The 27,800-nt window shown below is 43.7% G+C and overlaps 3 protein-coding genes across 5 annotated transcripts; 1 reads left to right on the top strand and 2 right to left on the bottom strand.

The window, feature by feature from the left end:
• The first annotated feature begins 888 nt into the window (after nucleotides 1-888).
• On the top strand, nucleotides 889-11,779 carry LOC133418074 (leucine zipper putative tumor suppressor 2 homolog). The gene is given in 8 exon segments (XM_061706428.1): nucleotides 889-1,088; nucleotides 6,045-6,116; nucleotides 7,724-8,158; nucleotides 8,337-8,608; nucleotides 8,610-8,889; nucleotides 9,123-9,245; nucleotides 9,323-9,469; nucleotides 10,016-11,779. Coding segments are annotated over 6 exon segments (1,836 nt in total). The 5' UTR covers nucleotides 889-1,088; nucleotides 6,045-6,116; nucleotides 7,724-7,750; the 3' UTR covers nucleotides 10,622-11,779.
• Nucleotides 11,643-24,522, bottom strand: LOC133418073 (PDZ domain-containing protein 7-like). Of its 3 annotated transcripts, none has more exons than XM_061706425.1 (18): nucleotides 24,307-24,522; nucleotides 23,649-23,732; nucleotides 23,338-23,553; nucleotides 22,938-23,075; nucleotides 22,685-22,883; nucleotides 21,033-21,209; nucleotides 20,813-20,960; nucleotides 19,773-19,833; nucleotides 18,773-18,950; nucleotides 18,485-18,678; nucleotides 18,234-18,395; nucleotides 16,676-16,803; nucleotides 16,500-16,591; nucleotides 14,442-14,533; nucleotides 14,306-14,377; nucleotides 13,629-13,997; nucleotides 11,970-12,070; nucleotides 11,643-11,897 (listed from the first exon to the last, which is right to left on the bottom strand). In XM_061706425.1, the coding sequence occupies exons 3-18, from the start codon at nucleotides 23,513-23,515 to the stop codon at nucleotides 11,721-11,723; spliced, it is 2,466 nt and encodes an 821-aa protein (XP_061562409.1). In that variant the 5' UTR covers nucleotides 23,516-23,553; nucleotides 23,649-23,732; nucleotides 24,307-24,522; the 3' UTR covers nucleotides 11,643-11,720. The 3 variants fall into 3 exon arrangements, with proteins under 3 accessions (XP_061562409.1, XP_061562410.1, XP_061562411.1); XM_061706426.1 differs by having other exon boundaries at nucleotides 22,685-22,859; XM_061706427.1 differs by lacking the exon at nucleotides 14,306-14,377.
• A 385-nt stretch (nucleotides 24,523-24,907) lies between these two features.
• Nucleotides 24,908-26,801, bottom strand: LOC133417880 (peroxiredoxin-like 2A). Its single transcript, XM_061706082.1, has 5 exons — nucleotides 26,539-26,801; nucleotides 25,755-25,846; nucleotides 25,517-25,657; nucleotides 25,254-25,418; nucleotides 24,908-25,178 (listed from the first exon to the last, which is right to left on the bottom strand). The coding sequence occupies exons 1-5, from the start codon at nucleotides 26,672-26,674 to the stop codon at nucleotides 25,056-25,058; spliced, it is 657 nt and encodes a 218-aa protein (XP_061562066.1). The 5' UTR covers nucleotides 26,675-26,801; the 3' UTR covers nucleotides 24,908-25,055.
• Between the last annotated feature and the right edge of the window lie 999 nt (nucleotides 26,802-27,800).

Raw genomic sequence — 27,800 nt, 5'->3', positions numbered from 1 at the left:
TATAGACGGAGTACTATTTGTATGCCACTGGGGAAAAGTGTGGGTCTTGAACCCTTTTGGCTGGAAAAGTGTGGGTGTTGAAACTTTTCACTGGGAAAAGTGTTGGTGTTAAACCATTTCACCTGAAAAGGTGTGACCATTGAACCCTTTCACTGGGAAAAGTGTGGATGTTTGAACACCCACACTTTTCCTGGTGAAAGCTGCAACACCTCTGGGAAATTGTGGGCCTTGAACCCTGACAGGAGTAAAAGAGAGTGTTGAACCTTTACATCAGAACAAGTGTGGGTGTGGGGTGGGGCGGGGTGGGTGCTGGGAAAACGGGGGAGATTGTAACCTTTTTACTGGGAAGAGTGTGGGTGTTGAACCTTTTTCACCAGGAAAAATGTTGGTATTGAAACTCCCGCATTCCCCACAACTGTGACACCTCTGCAGAAAAGTGTGTGTGCTAAACGCTTTTGTCTGGAAAAGTGTGCATTCACACCTAAACCTTTCCTTGGGAAAAGTGTGGGTGTTAAACCATTTCACTTGAATAGAAGTGTGGGTGTAGAAACACTCACATGCCCCATGGGTGCACTGCACTTTTTGTATGAGGAGAAGGCCTTATCCCTGTAGGTTTATTATAAACTATCCATCCATTTCCTGCAGCGCTTCTCCTCATTAGGGTCATCATGGGTGAGCTGGAGTCAGCTGACTTTGGGCAAGAGGCAGTGTACACCGTGGACAGGTCGCAGGACAGTTACCGTGATGCCATTAAAAAGTACAATTACTGTGATGTCATGTCGTTGAAAAAAGAAACCTGTTTTGTTGTGGTGACATCCGGATATAGCTGTCTTTATTTTGCAAGGGGCGACCGGAAGCGTGTTCCTTAGCTTCTCGCTAGCTTAACTGCAGCTAGTCTCAGCACACATCAACAAACTCTCAGTACTGTCTGTGTACGGCGTCGAATAAGGAGGTGTCTCCCACGTAAACATTTTCAAAAGTCTCAAGTTCGCCGATTAAGGCTTTTTTAAATCAGAAGAAGAAACGAGAGCTAAACCTGGATTTTCGAGAGAACAGCAGCTGCCCCAGACACTTAACCGTCGTCCATGGTTGGTGAGACACTTTTTTTTTTTTTTTTTTTTTTTTAAATCTTTCATGTATCGAGAATATTTTCTTGTTTTTGAGCTGTTAAAAGTACGGAATGTGTCGTCTAAAGCCGACAGTGAAGGAGTCGCGTCTACTTTGCCACTAGTCGTCAAGGTGTGTGTGGGTCAATGTTCCTAAGTTCACGAGCTCACGTGACAGAAGTGGGGTACTATACACGCAAAACGTTTTTGGTTTGTTTGTCTTAAAACATCTTAACCGATATTTATAATGTGTGAGACCGCACACGAAACAATTTGCTTACTGGGCTTTAATGTGTACATAGCAGGAGATAACCAACACACCTGAAGATGTATGTCGTAGTACCAGGACTGACCTGTGAGAGGCAGTGTGGTGCCACAAGGCATAAAGAAAATATTAAGAGAAAAGGGTGGTCGTAGAAGAAGTTAGACTGAGTTGTTAAGTTTATCCACTAACTAGGTTACATTGCACGAGTTGAGCGATCCCATACTTGGGCTCCGCGATATGGCCTTAAAAAAAAATCTAGAATATTGTTCACAAAAATATGATTTTCGATGCCAATGTTCAGTGCGATTGACTGCGATTGCCTTCCACTGGGCTACTTTTTTGTCCTTCAGTAAACAATGTCAAAATGATTGCGCTCATGTTGTCTGAAATCGTCCGCCAGTTGCTTTTTTGAAAAATAGTCATTGGAGGGGTCAGAAAAGTCACTAACCTGGCAACACTGACTGTGCTTTTTGTAAACCAGCTCCTCTCTTTTCGCAGCCATGTTGTTAGTGCAAGTGGTGAAAGTGAAAAAAATCTTCCTGAGCAATAGAAATTCCAATTAATTGATAAAATTGATTAATCGCCCGGCCGTATTCCACAAATAAGGATTTGTAAATATTGAACAGGTTTAACTGATTCGACCGTCAGCTTCAACTGTTTTTCCAGCTGATTAGGGAGGGAAAAACACTCTTCACACGCCACAGGATAATCACTCAGGTTGATCTTTGAAAGACACCCAATGCGCAGGCCTATGGTAACTTTGATCACAAAGGAGTGAAAAATCTGAAAATTGGCCCGATTGTCTATATTTGTGTGTGCCACTTTAGTGAAGAATATGAGAAGAGGTAAAAAAAAAATCATTTGTATGCTTTCATTCTTTGCTTGTGTATGCGAGACAGGTTGAGTGAGTTTGGCAATCTCGTCAAACGTTTCCTGCTCAGACTTGAAACAAACTAAAGAGCCCGTTTCATCTTTATCACCCTGAGCTACAAGACTGAGTGGTTGACAATTCATGAGCTTCAAATGTGTTCATTTTCACTCGGACAAGACCATCCAAAAAACAAGAGTTCAAAGGGGGGGAGATATGATGTAAAACAGTGGTGGGCAAAGTTTCAGGCCATGGTCATTTGTAGATAATGAATACATATTAATCAACCAATTTTAGGAGAAAAAACACCTAAATTAAAGTTGGATTTAAAAAACAAAGCATGCCATATCTTTGCCCGTACTTGGCATCAATTAGAGATATGATCACATCCAGTCTTTATTTTACCAAGCAGATACTAACGTAAATAGACTTTGGCTAAATGAATAAGGAATAATGACTGGCAAGGAGTAGTTTTACTTTATTTAATTTTCCTTTTATTGACAGTGGTTATCTTGGTTTTGTACTTGTATGACTTATCAAACTTTGCCTGTACAGTTCATAAATGTGTTATGACTGTGAGAGTTTAACCGGGGACAAGTTGAATCTCCCTTATTTCCTATGGGAAAATGTGTTGAAATGAGAACAACTTCAACCAGCACTCTTAACGACAATCCTCGTTTTTTTTTGTTTTTTTTTGTGTCCGTCCCAGATTTTCAGGTGCACCATATGCCATGTCATTAATGTGCAGATTTCTTTCATCTCCTTTTGACTTTTGGCCTACTTTCTTTGCAAGTGGACCAAAACTGCACCCAGCGTCACCTCGCTCGATACTTAATCAAGATGAAGCAGAAGAGACCAACAAGTCTGGAGAAGTCATTTGTGCAAAGACACAGGAAGTCTTCCAATTTGTTTTGAAGTGGACCTTGTAAGGGTCATTCAATGACAAACTGGTCCATGTAATATTGTCCGATTGCTACCAAATTTGAACCTTGTACACTACAATTTTTAAATTAAAACAAAAACAAAAAGCACCCAATGCCAGTTTAACTGAGCAACATGAAATTCGGTAGACGTCTGACGAGTAGACGCACGAAAAAAGTCTCAAGAATGCTGCAAAAGACACAGAAAGTCTTACATTTCGGTTTAAAATGGCCATTTAGGGGTCGATTTAGTCCTTTCAGGAGTCTTTCAAAGATGAACTCGTCCTGGACTTTTTGTCCTATTGCTACCAAACTCGAAGCACATACAGTGTACTAGAGAGATGGGCGACGCCATGCCATTGCTGCCATGCCAACAATTGGCATGGCAGCAAATTTAGATGACTTGCCATAAATGAGACTTCTGTAATAGGTTACTATCGTTCACCAAATGTCAAATGGGCTCCCGCTGGCATAAATGGCGGTAGATGTTTCTTCCGCCTCGAATGTTGTTGTCGGGGTACAGACTTGGATTTGGTGGAAGTGGGGCGACCGGTCCCTGAGGTTGCTTGTGTGTTATTTTTAAATACATTTCTCCTCATGCCGCATGTGATTTTTTTTTGGCCTGATTATTCTCCAGCCGAGAGGCCACCAACTGGTCAACACACATAGTCGGCGGCGAGAGGTGAGCTGAGGATGTTGCGGGTGCAGATGCTTGGCCGGTGGCGAGAGGCCTGCTGGAGCAGGGTGGCCGCGTCATTGTGTTACATAAGGGCTTACGCTGCCTGGAGGTGGAGGCGTTGGGCCTGCCTACATGCTGGAGGGGGAGATGTGCAGTCCGTTCATGTGGATGTTTACCTCTGCCAAGCATGGGAAAATTGTTTTCTATTGTTGTGTGATCAGATTTTTATGGTGCGTGCTAGCCATTGTTCCGAGGATGGGCATATCAATTGTTGGTTCCAAATTTTTTGGGGGTAAAATAAATGAATAACGTGATTGAAATGTACAAATGGCACCAAATTAAAATATGAAATAGTGGTATTAAACCTACTTTTTTATTACAAAAAATACCAAAATTAAATAAAGCTCCTTGGAATTTGATTTCTGTCAAACCAAGATATTTATTGATTCTAATATTTTTTTTCTATTTCGTTAACGAATAATATCAATAGTAATGGACTTTATTAATAATAATTCTATATTCCCCTAAGTCAATTAAAATAATTGAATTTCTCAGCGAAAGTCCCTTAATAATAATAATAATGAATAATTTATAGAACAATACAAATGTTGTTAAATAAAGAACTTAATTCCGGCATGATAATGCTCCATAGATGACATCATAAATGTTCGGTATAATCATAGAAAATGCCATTAAACATGTTACCATGAATGTTACCGACCACTGTTCAACTTCGCAACCATGCTTTTCTCTTTACAAGAAAGTGGCAATGGGTTAAATCGTTGACGCTTGTCCAAATTGAATTCCGGACAGGACGGGTTTAGAGGAGATTGTTTTGAGATTAAACCGTTATCTGGCCCCTCCCTGCTGGCATCTGTCATTAATCACCAGCAGATCTGAGCAGATTTTGGCAGCCTATGAATGCGCTCTCTCAAGGTACTCGCCATTGATAGGGAAGTACACTTTCTGAGTGGGAGCATACACACACATTACAGTAGGTAAAACAGTAAGTCACATAACTGGCAATTCATGGGAACGGCTGTTATGATAAGAGGGGTCTGTTAATGTTCATCCTTCCCTGCCTCTAGGTCCCACAACAGGTACACTTGCACAAGTTCCATTTTCTGTTACGTGTCAAATGTTTTCCTCACTTGTAGCCTTCTATCCATAATGGCATCATGAGAAACAAAAACATAAAAAGCCAAAGAAAAAGCTAATCACACTAGCTGACATCACTCCAATTTTCGTTTTGATTTTTGAAGCAGAATTTTCTGTAAAATATTGGTTGAACTCCAACTCACACTGTAAGTGTAATAGTCAAATCTGAGCTGTCTGGATGGTTGATGAACTCATTGTAGTGCGCTTGTAATTTAACGGCGCAGCACTTTTAATTGCTGGCCTCATTTGTTGCAACGCGTAACGTTAGCAAACAGCCCCCGAGCCAACTGACGGGCGTATGGGTGTGAACCCGTGACTGCTTGTATCCGTCAATGCCTCGCAGGTCTCAAGGATGCGGCCCGAGGAGTCAAGATACAAAGCCAAGCGCTAATCTAACCCGAGGAACCGGATTGAAGACGTTCGATTGACATCATGTGGGATGTATGCGCTTCCCCCCTTTTTTTTTTTTTTTTTTTTTTGGGTAGAAGTTGGGTAGAAATGTCTGTTGTGGGGACACCCTCAAAAAAGTCATGTCTCAAAACCCAAAGAAAGTCTTCCCTTTGGCTTTGAAGCAATGTGGCACCATCTAAAGGTCTTTCAAATCCAAACCATCTATGTGTACTAGGCAGAAGGGCAATGCTTATTTGCAAGCCATTGTAGTTTTCATAAATGCGTGTGGGTCTAGCATGGCGGCAAAGTTTGATAGGACACCATAAAACCCAAACCTCCCAATAACTTGGCCCCACAATATCAGATCTTGACCAAACGTTGAGTGTATGAGTGTTTTGTGAAGACTGTTTGTCTTTGGTTTGCACAAAAACACATGGCAAGATTGGAGCATGACGGTGTCTTTATACTGTATTCCTCCTCGCTCTTCACTCTTGTTGACTCGGAAAATCCCCTCAGTCGTGTCAGCTCGGCCACCATGACTCAGATTTTCCCTCGTTTTTCCTCCCTCTACGCACTTGAATGTTTATGAGCGTGACTGCTCGGCTTCTACTGACACAACAACGTGTGTTTTCTTCTTTCTCCTCTCGCTGGTCGACAGAAGGAGAAGATCTGCTCGCGCCGTTGGAAGGATGCTTTTGTGAGGCCTTCAGAGTCAGCGCGTCGTTGACCGGTGAGTGGTGAGCGTTGACGATGTTATTTGTGTGCATGATATGGTTGCATTCTATGAAAAGCCGGAAGAGCTTTATGGACATGGACCTTAAGCTGATTATCAAGGATATCAAATTAATACTCAATAGTGTTCACAATATTAGAAACGGTGCTTATACAACAAATTGAACCCCATGTAACACAGGTGTGAAGCACTCCTCAGAAACGGTGCTTGTTCAAGTAAATATTAGTAGGTGGACTCCATGCAACACAGATTTGAAGCAGTACTGAGAAACAGTTATTATACAACTCAATATGAGTTTTCTGTCTCCATTGCAGTGCAGGCGTGAAAAAACCTTGTCAGAAACAGTTGATGCGTTTGCTGAGCACTATCAAAGTAGCTTCATTTTTGAAGGCACAAGCAGATTGCTTGGTGCCATGGTGGGTTGCTTTGAAAATAGCCGCTCCAAAGGACGCCTTTAGCAGCAGCGTCCAGTGGGAATGACGACGCCCTCACCACCTCACCCTCACTTCAAGTATGCTGGCCTCGCTTTCCGCTCCCACGTCCGTACCGCTTATGAGAATCTATATGAGGGCATTTCATCCGATTCTTTTTTTATTTTTTTTTTAATTTTTTTAGTGCAGTGCCTCCCCAGGCTGAACCGATGTGCGGAGACAGTCGCCTTTGTTGCTGTCAGCGTGCGCCGTCCCACGACCTCCACAGAAAAGAGACTTTTTTCGAGCCTGAAAGCCTCTCAAGGGCCGTTTTGTGCTGCTTGAATGGGCCTCATCAATGGGCCAGCCTGTTTGCCTGTGTGTGGGCCACTGAAAGAGGGGGGCATGTTCCGTTCCAGTCTACTGTAGGTCATGCTGGTCTGCACTTCATATGGTGTGCACTTGCAGAGCAGCAGTTAGCACACTGGAAGGTAGACCTGCTGCATTTTATGGACTAAAGTAATGGCAAACTTCAATGTAGAACTGTTGGGCAAGGAATTTAATGACTTGGATGTATAACTGTTTCTTTGGCCTTTGTAGGTCAAGCAACCCCACTTTATAACTTAAATCTCACACTTTATAAGACTAAGAACCATTTTTGGGAACCTGAACATTATACTTTGTTTGGCAAGGAACCAGATTTGGGAACTTCAGTGTAGCACTTTATTTGACAAGGTACTACATTGGATAACTTGAACATAGTATTTTATTAGGCAAGGAATTGTATTTGTCAAGTCCAATGTAGTACTTTATTTATAAAATGTTTAACTATAATGGATCTCCCGGTAGGGCAAGGAACCATATTTGGTAACTTCAACATGGCACTTTACTGTATTTGGCAACATTAACATAGCACCTTAAACCTTACGAGGAACCATATATGGTCATTCCAACATTGTGCTTTATTTGACAAGGAACCATCACTGATAAATGTAACATGGTACTTTGTTTTTCAATTAATAATGTTTAATGACATAGCCTTTTGTAATTCAAGGAACTATAATTGGTAAGTTTAATGTAGCGCCTTTATAAGGCAAGGAATTGTTTTTGGTAACAGCTCCATAGCACATGGCTCAGGTTTTTTTTTTTTGTTTTATGTCAGGTGACAGCTGTAACCGGGTCTTTTACTTTCAGAAGCCTCAAGGCCACCTTGCGTCCAGGATGGCGTTGGTTCAGGCTCCGCCCATCCCCGCTGAGCCACACGACCCGGGTCACAGCGCACGCTCCCGCAGAAGACACCGTTCGGGACCCTCGCCTCCCATCAATGCCTCGGCGACCGCCGCTGTGGATCTCACAGTACGTCCCTACCAGGACCGACGAGTCCGACGGGGAACCTCCTTACCGGGCTCGGAGTCTCCTCAGGAGCACTTCTTGCACAACCGCAGTCCTCCAGCACTTAGGACTTCCGACAGTGGGCGGGAGAAGTGGAACTATGTGGACGACTGGAATGACCACCATATGGCACCCGCCAGCCCGACGAGATACCAAGACGAGATAAAAGAGGGCTTGAATGGGAACGTCGGGGGACCGCCCCCAAAACTCATACCGGTGTCGGGAAAACTGGAAAAGGTGAGTGTCAATGACACTGATACCCCAAAATGCTCCCCGTGCGCTTCAGCTGCCCCCTGCTCCAGTGTGTTCCACTAACGTGTGTGTGTGTTCACTGTGATGGGTAAAATGCAGAGAACAAATTTCGTGTGCATGCATGCATGTTCATGACAATAAAAGGTGATTCTTCTTCATGTAGAAGATGGAGAAAACGGTGCTGCGGCCCACCGCCTTCAAACCCGTGGTCCCCAAGAGCCGTGGCCCCATGCAGTACCTGTCCCCCCGACACAGCGCCAACGTACCGGAGAATGGCCTGCTGGCCGCCGCTCACCGGGAGCTGTCACCGTCCGGCTCCGAGAGGCGAAGCTCGTACAGCGCGGGGCGGAGCGGCGGCGGAAGCAGCGGCCACTCCTGCTCGCTGTCCGACTCAGGACGCAACTCGCTCTCCAGTCTGGCGGCGGGAGAGGGGACGGCAGGGGGGTCACCCAGAGGCGACCAAAAGCACCCCCTCCGCGGGGGTCAACGGGCACTCCAACTCGGACAGCGGCCGCTCGTCCTCCAGCAAGAGCACCGGGTCCGTCAGCGGGCGGGGTCAGCCACTGTCGGACTGCGGGTCTGGTGGGCGGTCGCCAGGGGCGGCGGAAGGCTACGAGGGCATCATCAGGGACCTGGAGGACAAGCTGAGGGAGAGAGAGGCGGAGCTCCAGCTACTTCGAGACAACCTGGATGACAACGAGGCCGCTATCTGTCAGGTAAAAGGAAACACACCCGCATCGTCTCATCGCATCCAATGTATGAGCTGTGTCAAAGGCTAGAGCCATTGCCATAACGTTGACATCTGCACTGGCGTCTGTTTTGACGTAAAATCGTGGTCAGCATGGTGCCCCCTGCCCCATTTCATGTCCTTGTTGTTCATGCCTGTTGAATTATTGTAATAGATCCCATGTGTACCTAATTAAATGCCCCGGTGTCTTTGATGTTCGAGGTCTACGAAGAGAAGCAGAAGCGTTTTGAGCTGGGTCTGGAGGAGCTGCGGCAGAGCTGCGCCACCAGGATGCAGGCGGCGTCCCAGAAGGCGCAGCGAGCCCAGCAGGTGCTTCAGATGCAGGTCAGAATCCTCCACATTGAAACCACCCCAAAAAACACAGTTGGCGGCACCCGTGTCTCAGCCTCTCCGTGTCGCAGGTTCATCAGCTGCAGCAGGAGAAGAAGAAGCTGCAGGAGGACTTTGCGCAGCTCCTGAAGGAGCGAGAGCAGCTGGAGGAGCGCTGCACCTCCTACGAACACGATAAAATCCAGCTGGGCCCGCGGCTGGAGGAGACCGAGTGGGAGGTGAGCATGAAAAAAAAAAAACCCCACATACAATCAATATTTACATTGTACTCACACTCATAGCTTAGCTAGTCTGCTAAAGTGTGAATGCTAGTATATACAGTGCAGTGCAGTGAAGTGGGGATAGGGACCGGGCCGGACTGCAAATAGTAAAAATCTGCAAATAATTGATGCTCATCATAACTACCATATATAATTTTTTTCCCCCTGAGGAAAAAAAACAAAAAACACGGCAACAAGTGGTGGATCGAGTCAATAGCGGAGGGTTTGGGGGAAGAAAAAATTTGCAAATAAGTGGGCGTTTCTCCAACTAACGGGGATAGGTTTCCCCAAAAAATCTGCAAATAAATTAATCCGTGAATATGCGTGGAGCCATTGTATATGCCCTGTAATTGGCTGGCGACTAGTTAGGGTGTGTTCATTTTGGAATAAAGCGGTCAACATAACAAAATGTGGAAAAAGTGAAGTCCCATGAAATTTGCCAGATGCGCATCCAAGGAGCTTTGTAACACCAATGTTGGCGGTGTTGTCATCTCTTTCCATCAGGTGTGCCAAAAGTCAGGCGAGATCTCGCTACTGAAGCAGCAGCTGAAGGAGGCGCAGGTGGACCTGGCCCAGCGGGCGGGCGAAGTTGCGTCGCTGCGCGGGCAACTGCGTGACACATGCGCCGAGCTAAGCGGCGTCCAGGCCCTTCTGCAGGAAGCGGGCAGCGTGGCCCGCTCTCGAGCCGCCGAACTGGAGGTGTGCGAGAACGAGCTGCAGCGCCGCAAGAGCGAGGCCGACCTGCTGCGGGAGAAAGCGGCACGCCTGGAGGGCGAGCTGGCGCACCTGCGGGAACCCGAGGGAGAGCGGGACGCCCTGCGGGGCCTGGCCGAGCACCTGCAGGGCGAGCTGTCTTTGGAGCGGCAGCGGGCCGAGAGGCAGGCGAGCGGATTCGAGGAGGAGAGGCAGACGTGGCAGGAAGAGAAGGACAAGGTGCTGCGCTACCAGCAGCAACTGCAGCAGAACTACGTGAGCATGTACCAAAACAACCGGCAGCTGGAGCTCCTCCTGAGGGACCTCAGCCAGGAGCTAGAGAGCCGCGACCATGACGACGACGACGGCAGCGGCAATGAGATAGTTTTCGATGAGGTCGCTGCCACAGAAATCTGACTTATTTTTAGGTCACTTCACACGTGGTAGTTTGCGTTACCTTCCATACGACCTGGAAGTACGAATCTCAAGACGATATTGACAGCTTTGTTCATCACGTTACCAGTTGTGTGGAAGCCGTCTGAAATTGACTTTCCTCTGTCAAACGAAGCAGTGACGATAGTGGCTAGCTTTACAAAAATCAAACTACTGTAGTCAAGTCTCCTCGTGTGCTTCAATACTTGAATAGAGCAACAGCATAATCCTCCACTACAGGGGTAGGCAAACTATGGACCCAGGGCCACATATGACCTGCATCTTCTTCCAGACCACAGAGCATTTGTATTATCAAGAGTCATGCAAAATTTTGCCCCCTTTTTTTTTTTTCTTAAATTGGTTAATTAAAGTAATCCTTAAATGGTTTCTTGATTCATTGTAAGTAATCTGAAAACAGAATAAAAACTATTTTATTTGTTTGTAATTGCTTATTTAATAATAGTTCAATTGGTTATAAATACGATATTATGAGTTAATTAGCATAAGTATTTTTCTTAATTGCCTAATAAAATTATTTATAATTATAATTTCAAAATGAGAATTTATTTTATTATAATAAACTTTCACATACTGTACATTTCACATTTTTGTTAGTTGGTATATTAATTCTTTGATTAAAACAAGATTAAATTTAAGTCATACGTTTTAATTTACATTATCTATTAATCACCTGGCTCATATCTAAATAATAAATAAATAAAGGTGGCCCTCGAGCACAAGTTTGCCCACCCCTGCTCTATTACCTTCATTAAGATGGTTGGACATTTAGAGCTTGTGCGACCATTTTACGTCCTTCCCCTGAGTGCCCAAGAGAAGACGACAATGATGACCCTGGGTTGCTTTCCAGTTGTAAATAATTCTGAGTGCACTTGTCACTGTGAATAGACCAAAGAAATGTTTCCACAAGGCCTGTCTTCATATTGGATGTTTGTCGGGCTTCCGCAGCACATATATAGAGAGAAATGAATATTTTCACCTTGCTGTATATTTTGTGTTTATTAAAGGTTACACTGAATTGTTATGAAATTGTTGTTTTTGTTTCCAAAATGGAGATGTTTGGCCATTATTGACCACTAAGTTGTGCTAATGATGTCTTTGGAGGCTTGCAGGGCACTTTGACCACCAGCATCATGGGGTTTTTGGCCTTGTTGCTGAAGGCTTTTCGGATTAGGTCAACAGCATGCTGGTGGGTGACTCCTTGCAGCGACGTGCCGTCCACGCTAACCACCTCGAATCCGGCCTGGAAGAGAGAGGCGCGAGTGTTTGGAGGTCGCACGCTTTGTTGGCGTTTCTGGTTGCGTCTCCACGTTACCTTAAGCACCTCGCAGCTGGAGGCGGCTCCTCCCGAGAAGATCTTCTCCACCTTGACCACCGGCTGGACCTTGGACTCCATCCCGCCAGATATGCTGATGCCTGTTACATCAGAGACGCCCAATGTAAGTTCCATTCTCTGTCTAGAGTACTGACGATTGATAATCAGGTGCAAAGATGACCAACTTGGGTAGTAAAACATGTTTTAACTCAGACTAAAAGCAATTACAGTTTATTTAAACAAGAATAAATAGAAGTAATGGAAAACTAAGGCCGATTCCTTTGTCACTGTAGACTGAAAACATTTGGGTTCGCATCCAAGTCAACCTCCAGACTTAAATCCTATAGAGCATACTGTTGTGGTCAAGGGCCACATTTAATTTGAACACCAGGACACTGAGCCAGGTCAGTATTGTGTTGTTTATAATTTAATTATATTGAATACTGCGATTGGCTGGCGACCAGTTCAGAGTGTACCCCGCCTCTCGCCCAGAGTCTGCTGGGATAGGCTCCGGCACGCCCGCGACCCTACTGAGGATAAATGGAAAATGGATGGATGGATTATAATGAATAAACAAATTAAGTAAACAACGTTAGATGTAGATGATGCAAAATATTTATTTTAGTAGTCACTATGAATCAACCACTTATTTTATGTGACAAAGTTTTTTAAAATATGAAATACCTTTTAAATTAACCAATTTTAGAGAAAAACAGCAAAATGAATGCAACATACAGTACGTATCAGGACTGCTGAAAAGGCTCAATTTCGCTAATTGTATTTGTTGAAATATTTAAGTTAACGATTGTGTTCACATTTTGACAAAAGTGATGTTTGTCCAAGAAGCACTTATTTTCACATTACAGTGGTGCCTTGAGATAAGAGTTTATGTTCCTTGATCATGCTCGCAACTCAAATCATCTTCCCCAGTGATATTCATGGAAATGCGTTTAATCTGTTCCAAGATCTCAGAAAAACAACAAAAACATTTTGTCAGGTGTTTTAATGAGAAAAATTGCACTCTATAATATTCTACTTTATAAAACATACAGTAATGACACAATTAAATAGAATTAAAAATTAGACCGTTTTTGTCACACTTTCGCTTTCAATGCACATTCTGCGTCTCATTCTGAGCTCATTCTGGAGGCAATTTAAGACAGACATGGACTCTATGGGAGACTCAGCTCCTTTCTCAGCTTCTCAGTATGGCAGTAGTAGTTGTTCTTCACAGAGGATAAAGAATATATGCCTGTGAGCTCTTTATATGGCCTGATTACATGTGTTAGTGCACCGTTTTTGTTGAGATATCTGTTGCTTAAAGGGTAACAACTCCGCCCTATATATGCTAAATGTTAGCCCATGTGCCTATGCAGTTTACCCATTGTATCTTAATATTAAGCTAGTGGAGGCTAAGTGGTTGTTTTAAATACACAATGTGTAATTCTCTGTTTTATGTTTAGCTTGACAATAACGTTCAGCTGAAAGTGGCAATAAACAGTTGAAGTCTCTTTTTTGAAGGACATTTATAGTTACTAATTATATCTCGCTACCTGCTGCTTGTTGTGACGTGAGTTGAGTTACCGAAGCAAGTTTAGTATCAGGAATAATAAAGCAAATCCCCGATTACAAAAGACTTAAATGAAGACGAAAACTCACCGAGTGACTGCTTGGTCTTGGAGATGCTGACCGTTTGGAGTTCATACTCTTGTGGAGCCTGGCGGTCATTCAAACATGCAGAATCTGAGACCTCTTCAGAGCGCACCGTGGCGACGCTTCCGAAATCGCACTCGCTGGAGAGCAGCCAGTTGGGGTCCGGTCTACATGCGGGCCAGTGTTTGTGGTCCTCCGTGAACTGGTACCCATCCACCGGGATGTCCAGCAGCGGCGTGAAGGGGGCAGTGGGGCGCCGCCGTCGCTGCCTGGACGCCCGCGGCCCCGACAGGCTGAGCTTCTCTAGCTTGTCAACCAAGTGGCTTTGCTTCTCCACCATGGCGGCACTGTGCAGCTCGAACCCCCCTCGCAAATCTGACGCAAGGACATCGCACCATATCAGCCTAGTGTGATGAGGCTTTCATGCTGCCAGCAAAGCTGACCTTTTCGCATGCTATTTGTTCTGTGTGAATGGTACCAAACACGAAAGGGGGCATGATTTTGGTTTTTGTTTTAATGGGTTCTGTGTGAAAGTCACAAGCAAATTCATGCTGGATCTTATAGTTCTTTTGTGGCAATTTTTCTGTGTGTGTGTGTGTGTGAGTGAAAGAGGCTAGTGTTTTGGTAGTGGTCCACCCTCAAACCTTGAAAATGTTGTACAGAGACCGACTTGAGGCACCTACCTGGGATCGGCGTGATGAGGCGGCGTTTAGGTGCTCGGCCAGATGCGGGAGAGCGAAGAGGCGGTGTTTGGACTGGGGGGGGGGGGGTAAAGGTAAGATGCATGCATGCGTGTGTGTGTGTCAAACATGAACACACCTGAGCGGTACTTGAGGATGTCGTACGCCTCCACCTCCACCGCTTCCACAGTGCTGTTAAATTCTCGGAGATGGGTGGCCGGAAGCAACATCCTACAGGGAAACAACATTATGGTAAGTAGTGTGGTCTTTTTTTTTTTTTTTTTCTTGAAATTTATTTATTTTTTCCCCAAAAAATGTTTTTAAGAAAAAAAAGTCTAGAAATTTAAGAGAATTTTTTTTTCAAGAAAAAAACATGGAAGAATCAAGTCATTTTTCTCAAGAGTTAAGTCATATTTTCAAGATTATTTTTATTTTCAAAAAGGGAAACAAATCTAATCCTAGTATTTTTTTTTTTTTTTTTTTTTTTTTTCTTCAAGTATTCCTCCTAAGGAAGGATATTTTTCTGAATTTTATTTAATACTGCGAGAATATTTATTTGTCTTTTTTCATGACACTAGTTTTCTTGAAAGAAAATTTGAATAGTCATATTTATGTTATTATTTATTTAGGGAAAATGTAGACTTTTTGTCAAGAAAAATAGTTTTTTTTTCTAGAAAATGTAATTTTTCAAGGAAAGTTTTCCTAAGGAAAAAAGTCTTACTCTTAAGAAAACAGATTCAGTCATGTTTGAAAAAGAGGAATTTTCTTTTAAAGAAAATAATCGTGGGGGTTAACAAAAAAGTAGTTTTTGAGAATATTCATACTTATTCTAGAAAAACGTTTTCTTTTTTTCCCCAAGGATTAGTTTTTTTTCTACAAAACAAGTCGTAATATTATGAGAGTAAAGTCCTATTTTTTTTCGAGAAAATGTGAGTGTTTAGGAATTAGTCCTCACTATGTTGTATTGTGTAACACTGACCAACTCATTCCTGTGCAACACAACAATAGTCATTAGGTCTCGAAGTTTTGTATTGTGTTACACAATGAAGGAAAAAAAACACCTGTCACAGAGATTCTACCGACAAAGCCGTTAATCCTAATCTGGCCGGCGTTTGTGACTCCACTTCATTCAGAAGACCGCTCTTGGTTTTATATGGAAAGATATTTACATGTTATGTTGGAATAGTGGTCAAAATGTTTGTGCTCCATGGGTGTGTGTGTTTTTTTTTTTCAAGAAAAGTTTTGGAAAAATTGAATTTTTTTTGAGGGAAGTCAAGAAAAAGTCTTCTTTTTCACGGAAAAAGTCTTCTTATTTTTTCAAGGAAAAAAGCATACATTTTCTTAAAAAACAAAAATGTAGTGCGGGAATAAATTATTTGTCAAGAAAGGTCCCCCCAAAAGAGATTTAAAAGTTTTCAAGAAAATACAGTCGGGTATATATATATATATATATATATACACACACAGTATTGGGACATGGACACAAATCTCATCTTTTAAACGGAAACACCACAATAGATTTGAAATGAAATGATGATGTGCTTTAACTCTGCAGACTTTCATCTTTGATTTGAGGGTGTTTGCATCCAAATCAGGTGAATGGTGTAGGAGTTACAACAGGTTGTATATATGCCTCCCACTTTTTAAAGGATCAAAAGTAATGGGACAAATGAACAATTATAAATCAAACTTTTGGATACTTGGTTGCAAGTCCTTTGCAGTCACTTACAGTCTGAAGTCTGGAACACCAACACATCACCAGATGCTGTAATTCATTCCTGGTGTTGCTCTGTCTTTTTTTTAATGTAAGAAAAAGCTATAATCTTGATATAAAAATTATAATTATACCACAGAAATAGTAGTTTTTTTTCTTGAGAGAAAAGTTCTCAAAGTTTTTTGTTTTTTTTCCCCAAGAAGTCTTCATTTTTTTGATGAAGTCAATTTTTTTCTAGAAAAAGTAAATCCCTATTTTGTTTTAAAGAAAAAAAACATTATTTTCAGGAAAAAACAAGAATATTTTGAGAGTAAAGTTTTCTTTGTTATAATTTTAAGAGGCGGAAGCGTAACTCTTTCATCTCATAACACAGTAATAGGACTTTTTTGTTGATGAAAAACATGTGGTTTTATTCTGGCAGTATAGTCACTTTTTTTGTTTTACCCCTATTGTGTGGCCTTAATATTTCATCTAATGACTTACCTGACCTCTCTGAGCAGCAGCAGTTTTTCAGGCCTATCCAGCACGGCCAGTAGGTGACGTATTAACATCTCCACGCACCTTTCTTCCACATACTGAGTGTTGTTGCACAAGTAGCGATGTTGTCATTTTTCAAGCAAAAGAGACAAAACAAAGAAAGACCGTAGCCGGCGTCATACCGTCCGACACGCCTTCATCACCGCTTCCGCCTCCTCCTCCGTCAACAGTCGCTGTGCCAACTCCTCCACCGCTCGCAGCGTCTCTTCTGGAAATGCCGCAGCGCTCGGACCTCTGCCAAGGCTCCAACCTGGATCAGGACCAGGACAGTTTTTTTTCGTCGTCTTCAAATTTTTCCCTCACTTTCATGACATCACATCTCCAGGTTTTATTTATTCATGTAATCCTATTTAACCAGGTAATAGCCCAGTCGAGACAGAACATCTCTTTTGCAATTGGTGATCTGGGCACTTAAACATTAAGTCCAAGTCAATCACATACAACACAAATAGTTACAATAATATCTACTAGTCACGCAAAACATAACTACAAATACATCCATTATATAAGTAAACCCAATAAAACATCAAAACTGTAAAATCTTGAAAAGTTGATACACACTGGCACATCTACAGGACATGATGAAGATGTGGAGTCATTTCTAGAATTTCTACAAGTTCTTCCAAACCAAACTCAAGTATTTTTTTTCAAAGACAAAAGTCTTACTTATGTGAAAATAGTTTGTTTGCTAACAATTTTTATTTATTTATTTTGTTTATTTTTTTTTGGTGCGGGGCGAATCTTGTGAGAACAGTTTTAATTTTTTATTTTTTTAAGGAAAGCTTTTCTGGGGGGTGGGGGTCAAGATCTAATGAGGATGAGTCCTACTTTTTCAAGAAAAAAAGGTTTTCAATTATGTATATTTATTTTTAAAAACAAAAACTGGGGAAGTTTGGAGAAAGTCTACATCTTAGGAGAATAAAGTCCTAACCCTAACCCTGAATGTAGTATTTTAGTTGAATAGCTTTTTTTTTTTTTTTTTTTTTTTACAAACAATAAAAGAAAATGTCTACATCCTCGTAGAATAAAGTCCCATTTGTTTAAAAAAAAACAAAAAGTACATTTTAGGGGTGAAATATCCATCGATCCATCCATTTTCTGTACCGCTTTATCCTCACAAGGGTCGCTGGAGTGCTGGAGCCTAGCCCAGCTATCTTCGGGCGAGAGGCGGGGTACACCCTGAACTGGACGCCAGCCAATCGCAGGGGGGGGGGGGGGGGGGGTGAAATATACGTTTCAATCATTTCTAAATAATATCAAGATTGAAGGTTCAAATCCCGGCCCCGCCTGTGTGGAGTTTGCATGTTCTCGCCGTGCCTGCGTGGGTTTTCTCCAGGTACTCCGGTTTCCTCCCACATCCCAAAAACATGCATAATAGGTTAATTGAAGACTCTAAATTGCCCATAGGTGTGAATGTGAGTGCGAATGGTTGTTTGTTTATCTGTGCCCAGCGATTGGCTGGTGACCCGTTCAGGGTGTACCCCGCCTCTCGCCCGAAGATAGCTGGCATAGGCTCCAGCCTGCCCGCGACCCTAGTGAGGAGAAAGGGTACAGCAAATGGATGGATAAAGATTGAAGGTTCTGCTGAATGGACAGGAAGTTGCACACAAACAAAGTTCCTCAGTGGAGGTACTGGCGTTACGGCTGCAATATTAACCAACCAGAAGAAAGTGGGAGTACCTTCTTTGTCAGTAGACAGCGACTTTGAGCGCCCCCTGGAGGCGTCCCTCTTGCGTGCGCCTCCAAACAACAAGTTGACCAGCGTCTTGGAGCGTTGGAGGGCGCTCTTCTCTCCAGAGTTTTTTCCTCCTTTCTGCTTCTTGGCTTTCTTCTGGCTGATCTCTGGGTTAGGAGGCACATTGTATTTCTGTCAAAACAAACACATACACACACAAAAACCTCTCTCGGCATCTTTTGTGCGAGTCACACACCTGCTATGGTGACCTGGCTCTGCGAGCGGCTGATGGGTCGGCTGGGTCTGCTGAGGGCCAGCAGCACCGCCGTCTTACGAGACTCCCTCCTCGGACCGCCCTCGTCTTCGTTTTCCTCCCGGCGGATGGCCGTGTCCCGCAGCAGCGTGGTGGCTCCCCGGCTGCGGGTGGTGTCCGTCTGGATGACGGCCTCGCTGCGCTCGGAGCGAGGTCGGAAAAAAACAAAACACTGTCGTGAGAGAAGCCTGAGAGGAGAAATGAAGCGAAGAAGGGGCCCCCCCGCCCCACCTCTGGTCCTCAGTGGAGATGCCCACATCCACCATGTCGGAGGCAAACGGCAAACTAGGTGGGAACATGACCTGGGACAGGCCGCTCAGAGAACTGACCGGCGTCTCCGAGGACAGCGAGGATGCTGACGAGTTGGACTCAGAGCCCAGCGAGGAAGATTTCTGACCCCCGTTGGCCACTGAGGGAGAAATCAACTTGAATGAGGACCCAGCTCTCGTTCAGGTCCACTTGTACATATAAAATTGCATTTTCCAAAGAAATAAAAAAAATCTTAATTTTTCAACAAAAACATTTTCATTGGCGAAAAAAGTGGTGAGAGTGTTTGTTTTTGGGGAGGATTTTCAAGAATAGATTTTTTTCAGGAATGTTTATTATTTTCTTTCTGGAAAAGTTTTATATTAACAAAATAAAGTCAGCTGTTTTGAGAAAAAAAACATCCTAATTTAATTTTTCCCCAAAAATATTTTTGGAAGGAAAAAAAGCATAAAGTTATTTTAGACAGGAAGTTGCAGACAAACATTAGTTAAGAAACAGGAGTTACAGCTTGAACCTAATTGTTTTTCAATAGTTGTTTTGAGAATAGTCATTTTATTGAGAAAAATGTATTTTAAGAAAAAAAAAATGGTTTTGTTTGTTTCTCCCCCCCCAAAATGAGAAGGTCTAAATATTACGAGGATCGTCATACTTTTTTTCTTGCAAGAAAGTCATTTTGGGGGGGTGAACAATTGTTTTTTTTCCCAAGAAAAATTTGAATTTGAATTATTGCTCTACTAAAAACTGAATGCCAAATCGGTTTGTCAAATAACACAGTACAGATGAATTTGTTTGTCAGATAAGATTTGAAACTTTTGTCCATTAGAAAAGACAAGGATTTGTTTTTCCATTCGTTTTCATACTCTTTAGGAGGAAATAATGTCTACCCACCAGTCATAAACAAGTGCAGTAGGTTAGAGTAGTAATTTTGTAATTAGACTTTGAGGACAGCAGAGGAATAACATACACTTGTTGAGCCATCGGTACTCCGCCACCATCTCCTTGTACGCGGGGTAGCGGCCGGCCTCCTGGTGGGGGGAAATATGTAAATCGACTCGTATTAAACTTTGATAGCATCTACGTTATATTTGATCAGGAGTAACACATGAGGGACGACGCCACGCTATCGTCGGTACCTGATCCGTGCCGCCTGCTGAATAATGCACGCCGCCCGGCTATTTTTTTCAACACAGAGAAACTCAAGCTTGGACAAGTGAGGAGGAATTTTATGACTGCGTGCCAGCTGTCACACACACAGTAGCTTTAATATACAGCTTAGCTATGTGTCTTGTGTTCCACTCGCTGGACATTTCATGAGGTACAGCTGCACCTGTAAGATTTTGAGTGACACTCTCAGAGATATTTATTATTATTATTATTACATATTTTTATACGTTGTTATTGTTTTCGGTGGTAGTGTACAACTGTACTGTATCATGCTGAGAGCTGCACATCAGAAGGAGCAGCACAATGTCCACTGAATTCAAGCAAAATCTTTGAATTATTTACATTCTATTTTATTATCTATTTTATTCTGGAACAGATTAATGGCATTGCCATTCATTTCAATGGGGAAAGATGTTTTGAGTTACGAGCGTGGTCACGGAATGATTTAAACTCGTATCACAAGGCACCACTGTACATATTTTTGTAGAAATTGAGGACAATTTTGTCATCAATTAATAACTGACGTGTTTTGTAAACAAAGTGAATTTAGTCACTTGTTTACATCTTTTTGTAAACAGTGAAGTCAAATTAGTCTTTAACTGTCTGTATTTTTCTAAAGATTGAAGTCAATTACTGACGTAGGTGTTTTTGTAGACATTTGTCAAACTAAAATTGATATTTTCATAGACAATGGGGACAATCAATTAACTAACTTGCTTTCCCCCCCCCCCTCATCTTTGTTCATGCGGATTTTTGGATACAGCGCTCGTCTGGAACACCGCTGAATTGTGCAACCGTCCATAACGAAGCGGGCCCTCGAAAGCGGCGTTTTTGGCTCACCTTGATGGTCAGCATGACGTGCGTGTGACTCTTTAGCACCTCCACCGCGTTGCTGTGGCTGATGTCCTCGAAGCCCACGCCGTTGGCGGCCAGGATCTGGTCGCCCATCTTGATCCCGTTCTGCTCGGCCAGGCCGCCGGGGTCCAGCCTGAGACGTCGGGGAGTCAGCGGTGAATGGGGGAAGGACGTGTTTCCAGACAGTTTCTGGAAGAATACCTACTTGGAGACGTAAATGCCCAAACCAAACTCCTTCCCACCGCGGATGTTGAAGCCCAGACAGTAGTCGTCAGAGGTGGTGTACAGGTGGACGATCCTGCGGAGAGCGCTGCTGGCGCTGGCGTCCGAAGGCGTCCGCCCGCTTTCCTCCACCACCATGCGCCTGTGTATCAAGTCCACCCTGGAAAAGCACCAAAAGTTTGATTTTCATCATCATCTCGCTTTCGACCGTTTCTGCTTCCTCACTAGCGGACTCTGTTCTTCGTAGATACAAAATAATCGACACACCGGTGTTCAAATCCCAGTTTTTGGGTGATATGAAAGAATATTACACTAAGATAAACCATTACAAAACTTTTTCCACCAATAATGTGACCTATAACCTGTCCAAGTCAATTGATAGATATTTTTTTATATTTTATAGAGGGGGAAGTAAAAATAAATTGATATGGTTGCACAAGTGTGCACACCCTCTCATAACTGGGTTCAGAATTGCCGATCACATTCAAACTTATTTCAGCACACCTGCCACCGTTTAAAGTGCCTCTTTTTAATGTGCTGGGAGGCTTTTCCTGACATTTTTAATGTCACATCTTACAGCACAAGCCGTGGTCCAGACAGTTGCCTTCCGCATCAGAGGTGATCTCAATGTTGTAAGGTATCATTCAGGAGAAGAGAATTTGCAAGGCATTAAAGATAGCATAGAACAAAATTCAGACAGTAATCATCAAGAGGAGAAAATATGGCACAAATGTGACATTACCCAGAACTGCACATCCCTCCAAAATTGAAGAAGTGAAATGAAGACAAAAAGAAAACTTGTAAGGGAGGCTGCCAAAAAATGACAGCAACATTGAAGGCGCTGCAGGAATTTCTGGCAAGTACTGGCTGTTCACGTGAAACTATCTCCCATCTTCTTCATGTCTGGGCTACAGGGTAGGGTGGAAAGACAGAAGCCTTATCTTACAAAGAAAAACATCCAAGCTTGGCTACATTTTGCAAAGACTCCCTTGAAATCTCAAACACGTGTGAAAATCTTATGGTCCCATGAAACAGCTTGAACTTTTTGGCCATAATTCCAAAATGCTTGGTACAAACGCAACACTGCTCATCACCAAAAGAACGCCGTACGCACTGTGAAGCATGATGCTTTGGGGCATGTTTTTCTTCCGCTGCAACTGGGACCTTTGTCAATGTGAAGGGAGTTAAGAGTTCCAAATACCAATCAGCGTTCAAACCTTCAAGCTTCTGCTGCAAAGCAAAAACAATAAATTCAGTAAACATCTACTAGAACATCTGAAGTTTATTTGGGGTTAAACATTAACATCTAACATTAAGTTTGAATGTGATTGATTAATTCTGACCATCGCCACAACCCCACTTATGAGGGTGTGCACACTTGTGCAACTCTCTTATCTCCATTGTTTATTTTGACTTCCCCTCTCAAAAATATTTTGAAAAGAATCTATTGAGTTGTACACATTGTGGGTCACATTAATGGCGGAAAAAGTTTTGAAATGATTTCACTTGGCCTCCTTTTTTTTTTTTATATCACAAAAATGTACCATTTGACCACGGCTGTGTAGAATGATTTTATATTCACTGTAAATACAGCAAGGAAGTACTTGTTCTTAGTTACTTCGCCCCTCTGCTCACCAGGTGGTCTTCTCTTTCGAGTAGCGGATCCCGGGCACCTTGCCCACTCGCCTCACCACCATCCTCAGCCTGTTGTTGCCCGTCAGGACCTTGACGGCGCTGCTCATGGTGATGCTCTCCAGGCTGACGCCGTTCACCTCCACCAGCTTGTCGCCCACCAGCAGGCCGGCCTCCTCTGTGCACAACGACAGGGCGCGCTCTCGGATAAAAAAAAAAAAAAAGCGTCCCCGGCGAAGGTCACGTGATGTCCCACCTGCCGTGCTGTCGTCTTCCACCTTGCTGACGAAGATGCTCAGGCCGTGCTCGCAGCCGCCGCGCACGCTGAAGCCCAGCTTGCCGTCCTCGCTTTTGTCCACCGTGATGGTGTGAAGGTCTTCGCTGTCATCGCCGCCTGGAAAAATACCGTAAGACAGTCGCATTCCACGTAAACGGCGAAATCAACTTCTTGTTTTCAATTAACTACTGTAATGTGCATGTTTGTGTTCATAATTGTCAATTTAGTCTTGAATGATCTAACAATGCAACTTTTTTTGTTAACATTAAAGCCAATTTAGTCTTAAATAACTGACATATTTTTGTAAGCATGCAAACACGAAGGACAATTAAGTTTTAAATGAACTAACATGTTATTTATGTAAACAGTCTTGTCTTACCGTCAACCGGCGAGTTGATGAGGATGACGCGGCCCATGGGTGAGGAAGATCGGATTCCTCGCCGCCGCCGCTGCTGCTGCTGCTCCTTCTTCCGTACGATGTTGCGCGCCGCTGAGTGCGACTTCCCCTGTGTGCCGGGGGTCTTCTCCCTGCAGGAGGGGTCCGATGAATGAGCCATGGAGCCTGCCGGAGCCGTCGCCGTTCAGGCGAACATGTCTACAGCGGCATAGAGTGGGGAGGCAAGACAATATTTGATCCACGTTGTGCTAACCTGTATATTAAACTGGTGTTTACAGAAGGTTACTACTTACCGTGGTGACATAACAGATGACTTTTGGGATTCCTGTCGTCACATGTCTGGCCATTCTTTCCCATGATGCATCTCTCTCAGCTTCCTGGTTAAAGTCAAATCAAGTACAAATATTTGTTACTGTACAGATGTACATTTTTACTTTTACTCCACATTTGAAAACAGATTTCTGTACTTTTATACTCCTTACTTTGTCAAAATGGGCTTGTTACTTTTCAACCAACTTTGTATTGTTTTTTTTTTTGAGTGCAGAAGTTGAATAGGTACTTCCACTTATTTTATTTGTTTTCCATAAGTATCTGTATCTGTACTTAAGCACAGAGTGAGTACTTTTGCCACCTCTGCATTTTGCACATCTTGAAACTGCAGCGATCAGTGTGGGATTATCTTTTGCTATGTAGCACATGATGGAGAGTCAGGAAGTCACGTGGTGCGCTGCCACGGTTACGCGACACTAAACTTAAGCCTCCTCGTGACGTCACCTCGGGCTTCCCCAGAACCGTGGACAGCGACAACGTCGAGTCTCCAGAGTTGCCGTAAAATACTAAAAACTCAACATAAATGCGATTATTTTGACTTAGTACCAACTAGTTATAACCACTTCGCCGATTTCCACAAAGACTTTTAACACAGCATTGCCATTAAAATGAACAACTTACCGAGCATTTTTCATACGAAGCCAACAAGCTAGCTCTCTTCCATGCGTCCTTGTAGACAGACCCAAAACAATCATGGAAATAAAGTGAAAATAATTGTCCCAGGCCGAAAATGTTCTTATCTTGTTTAAATGTTTATTCCCCAGACTAATTCGACTCGAGTGGATCCATTTTCAGCCAAAAGGCTCGACTGACGTTCCTGGCCGAATTCCACACAAGTCCCGCCCCTGCTCCACGCCGATTGGCTGGGCGTGTGAAGCAGCAAGGAAATCTGATTAGACGGTAAAGCGCGCGCACACACTAATTCTATGAAACGGAACTGCCAATCAAATCTAGAAACACTCAAGCCTTTATAAAGCCAATGCTCAGTTTTCAATATTTTCTGTATAATCTCACTTTCTTGAAGCAAAATCCATTGTTTATAGTGGTAAACTGTACCAGTACCTAATGTTTGTTTATAGAAGCATACGATTCAGAGTAGACATTTCTCGGTAACTGCAAATTATTTTCCCCCCCACCACCAATTTGAACATTTCAGGTTATAATGATTTTCGGTGATTCTACACAGTTTTGGGTATACGAACAATCTTGAAAAAGAAACAAGTTCTCGAGTGCCAAGACATGTTTTATTGAGTAACAACAGGAAGCCCAGTCTTTGAAGTATCAAGTCTGTTTGCCCCGTAGAGTTTCAAAACAGACCGTCATGAACAGACTGGGAGCCTTTTACTACACAAGTCAACTATGCATGCAGGTTACTCTGTAACATTTTTCTCCATGGGCAGAAGCTCCAGCTCTATTCTCCTGACAGCTTGAATCACATCTTTAGTGTTGACCTTATCTCCAAATTCCATCTCTCTGTGTTCCAGTAGAATTCCCTGGTAAAGAAAAAACAAACGAGTAGTTTCCTGACTTGATTACGCACAGTTTGGATTGCATTATATCAGTTCCACCTGCCGTTCACGTCCGATGACAAAGACGCCGCCGAGCACGAAGCCCTCTCCCAACACATTCCCCGTGAAACCCTTTCCAAAAGCCCTGAGTCCGTTTCTCCACACCCCCGCACGAAGGAAGGCCAGGAGGCCCAAGCGTCTCTCGCGAGGCCCGAAGAAGCACCTCTGCAACGAACACAAGCTCTCATTGTGAGAAATCTGCCTCTCCGTGACGAGCCAACACATGACAAACCACAGACCAACTTGATCATTTTTTAAAAGACCTTTTCATCCAAGAAGATTTCCCCGTTGAAGTACTGTCGGAAGTTCTGGACCTCGTTGCCGATGTTTTCCTTGACCACAGCGTACAGCGGGACCCCGAGCTGGTCCAGCTGGGGCTTCAGAGAGGACAGCTCTGCAGCCTCCTGAGCGATAGTGTTGACGTGGTGATTTATTTACGCTCCCACGATGCCGTGCGCGCACTCAAAGAGCGCCACACTGTTGACGACGTGAACGCGTTACCTCTCTGCACAGAAATCATCCCGGCCTGCGCACCGCCATAATGACGGCACCCGTCTGCTCCCACAGAGACTTGGCCTTCAACTTCGTCTTGTCTGAAACCCAAGGATGGAGAAAGAACAGAATTAAAGTAATATATAGATAGAATCACAGACAAGGATGCAATTGGGGGAGGTGAAGGTCAGAAGAAAGGAGGGCACGGAAGCGAAAGGGTAAGGAGAAGTGGTGGATGTAGGTGGAGGGTCATGGAAGGGAATGACGCCATCGCGTGAAGGAAGTGATAGAGAAGAGAGTGAAGGAGGTAAATGAACAGATGTAAAGATGGGAAATGAGGAGAAATCAGGTGAAGGCATCATAGGAAGGTATGTGGAGGAAGAGGACAAACGAGTTAAAAGGAAGGACGAAGTAGGGTAAGGGTAAGCAAGTCGGGGGACAATGTAGAAGGCAATGGAATTGTGGCGGTGGTAAATGAGGGAGGGAACAAGTCAAAGAAGGAGGTGAAGATGGAAGTCAGGCTTGAAAGTTTTGAAAGAGGGTGAAGGGAGGAACCGAGTCAAGGAAGTAGAGGAAGGGCGTAGAAGTAGAAAGTGATGGAAGAGAATGGAGGTCAAAGTCAAGAAAGGTTGGAAGAATATGAAGGAAAGGTGAAAGGGGAAGAAAGTACAAACGTGACGGAGGGATTAAAAGTGAGGTAAGGAGGTGAAGGGGACACGAAGTGAAATGACAAGCGCGACAAGGGCTCGTTTTGAAAGCAACATGGCGAGCGAAAGCTTTTGCACACGCTCACCGGCAGTCAACGTCGCGAGCTGAGCTTCTTCCAGGATTTGGAGGGTGGCCTCGAGCGGCGCCGTGAGGAACACGTCCGTCAACATGTTGAGGACTCGGGCCACCAGGCCGCCCGCGGCTTGGAGCAGGAGAGTCATTCCGCCGGCCTTCCTGATTCTTCTTCCACTTTTTTACCTCGTTTGACGTCCAGCTTGTGCGTGCGGCATTTAACGCGTCCGGTTGACGCGCCCTTGCGTAACCGCGACGCTGTCGTGAGCGCGCACGTCTCAGCTTTTTTTTTTTTTTCGTTTTCATGAGGATCAACCGCGACAGGCTCGTGACGTCACAAAGCTCTCATTGATTGTGCAACGAGCCCGCCGCCCTCATCTGGTTCAAAAGTCACCGTTGAAACAACTGGCGCGTTCAATCCTCAAAATAAAAACTGATTTGCTCCTTTTCTGTGTCGATTTTGTATGTTTAAACCGTTGGGCCTTTTTCAAACTCACGACCCTAAGACATAAAACACACTGATAGAAAATGATCAATAATTTTTTTCTCATCAGTCACTGAAATGCCATAATTGCTATTTAAACGTCCATCCATCCATCCATTTTCTGAGCCGCTTCTCCTCACTAGGGTCGCGTGCGCGCTGGAGCCTATCCCAGCTGTCATCGGCAGGAGGCGGGGTACACCCTGAACTGGTTGCCAGCCAATCGCAGGGCACATACAGACAACCATTCGCACTCACAGTCATGCCTACGGGCAATTTAGAGTCTCCAATTAATGCATGTTTTTGGGATGTGGGAGGAAACCGGAGTGCCCGGAGAAAACCCACGCAGGCACGGGGAGAACATGCAAACTCCATACAGTCGGGGTCGGGGATTGAACCCGGGTCCTCAGAACTGTGAGGCTGACGCTCTAACCAGTCGCCCACCGTGCCGCCTGTTTAAACGTCTTTTTTAATTTTTTTATTTGACAAACTGAAATTTCATGAAGAAAGTGAATTATTTCGTAATAAATAGTAGGGTGATGAGGCTGTAGAGCTGATTCAAGTTTTGGATATATATGTTTTCCTTCTTTCTTTACAAAATTCACAGTGTTGATGTTTAAAGTGTGCGCAATGTTACAGTGGTTTATAATATTAAATATCCTTTTCAGGAATAAAACCCCTGCCTTGTTCTTGGTGAACCACACACTATGTTTTCAATATGGTTATTATGGTGCCACTTGCAAAGTATTTTTTCATGTAGTACTTATGTAAAATGTTTGAGAACCACAGGTTTA

This window comes from Phycodurus eques, chromosome 19 (genome assembly GCF_024500275.1).
Source record: "Phycodurus eques isolate BA_2022a chromosome 19, UOR_Pequ_1.1, whole genome shotgun sequence".
NCBI classification, from domain to species: domain Eukaryota; kingdom Metazoa; phylum Chordata; class Actinopteri; order Syngnathiformes; family Syngnathidae; genus Phycodurus; species Phycodurus eques.
This window is presented reverse-complemented; position numbering and strand designations above follow the sequence as displayed.

Bases quoted from the DNA above. Each gene is read 5' to 3' on its own strand.
- LOC133418073 (XM_061706425.1), bottom strand. From the start codon at position 23,515: ATGGCTCATTCATCGGACCCCTCCTGCAGGGAGAAGACCCCCGGCACA. The intron at 18,951-19,772 runs GTATGTTATTCC...TTTCTCCCTCAG, and splicing joins GTACCGATGGCTCAACAAGT to TGGCCAACGGGGGTCAGAAA. The intron at 11,898-11,969 runs GTAACGTGGAGA...TCTCTCTTCCAG, and splicing joins CCAGCTGCGAGGTGCTTAAG to GCCGGATTCGAGGTGGTTAG.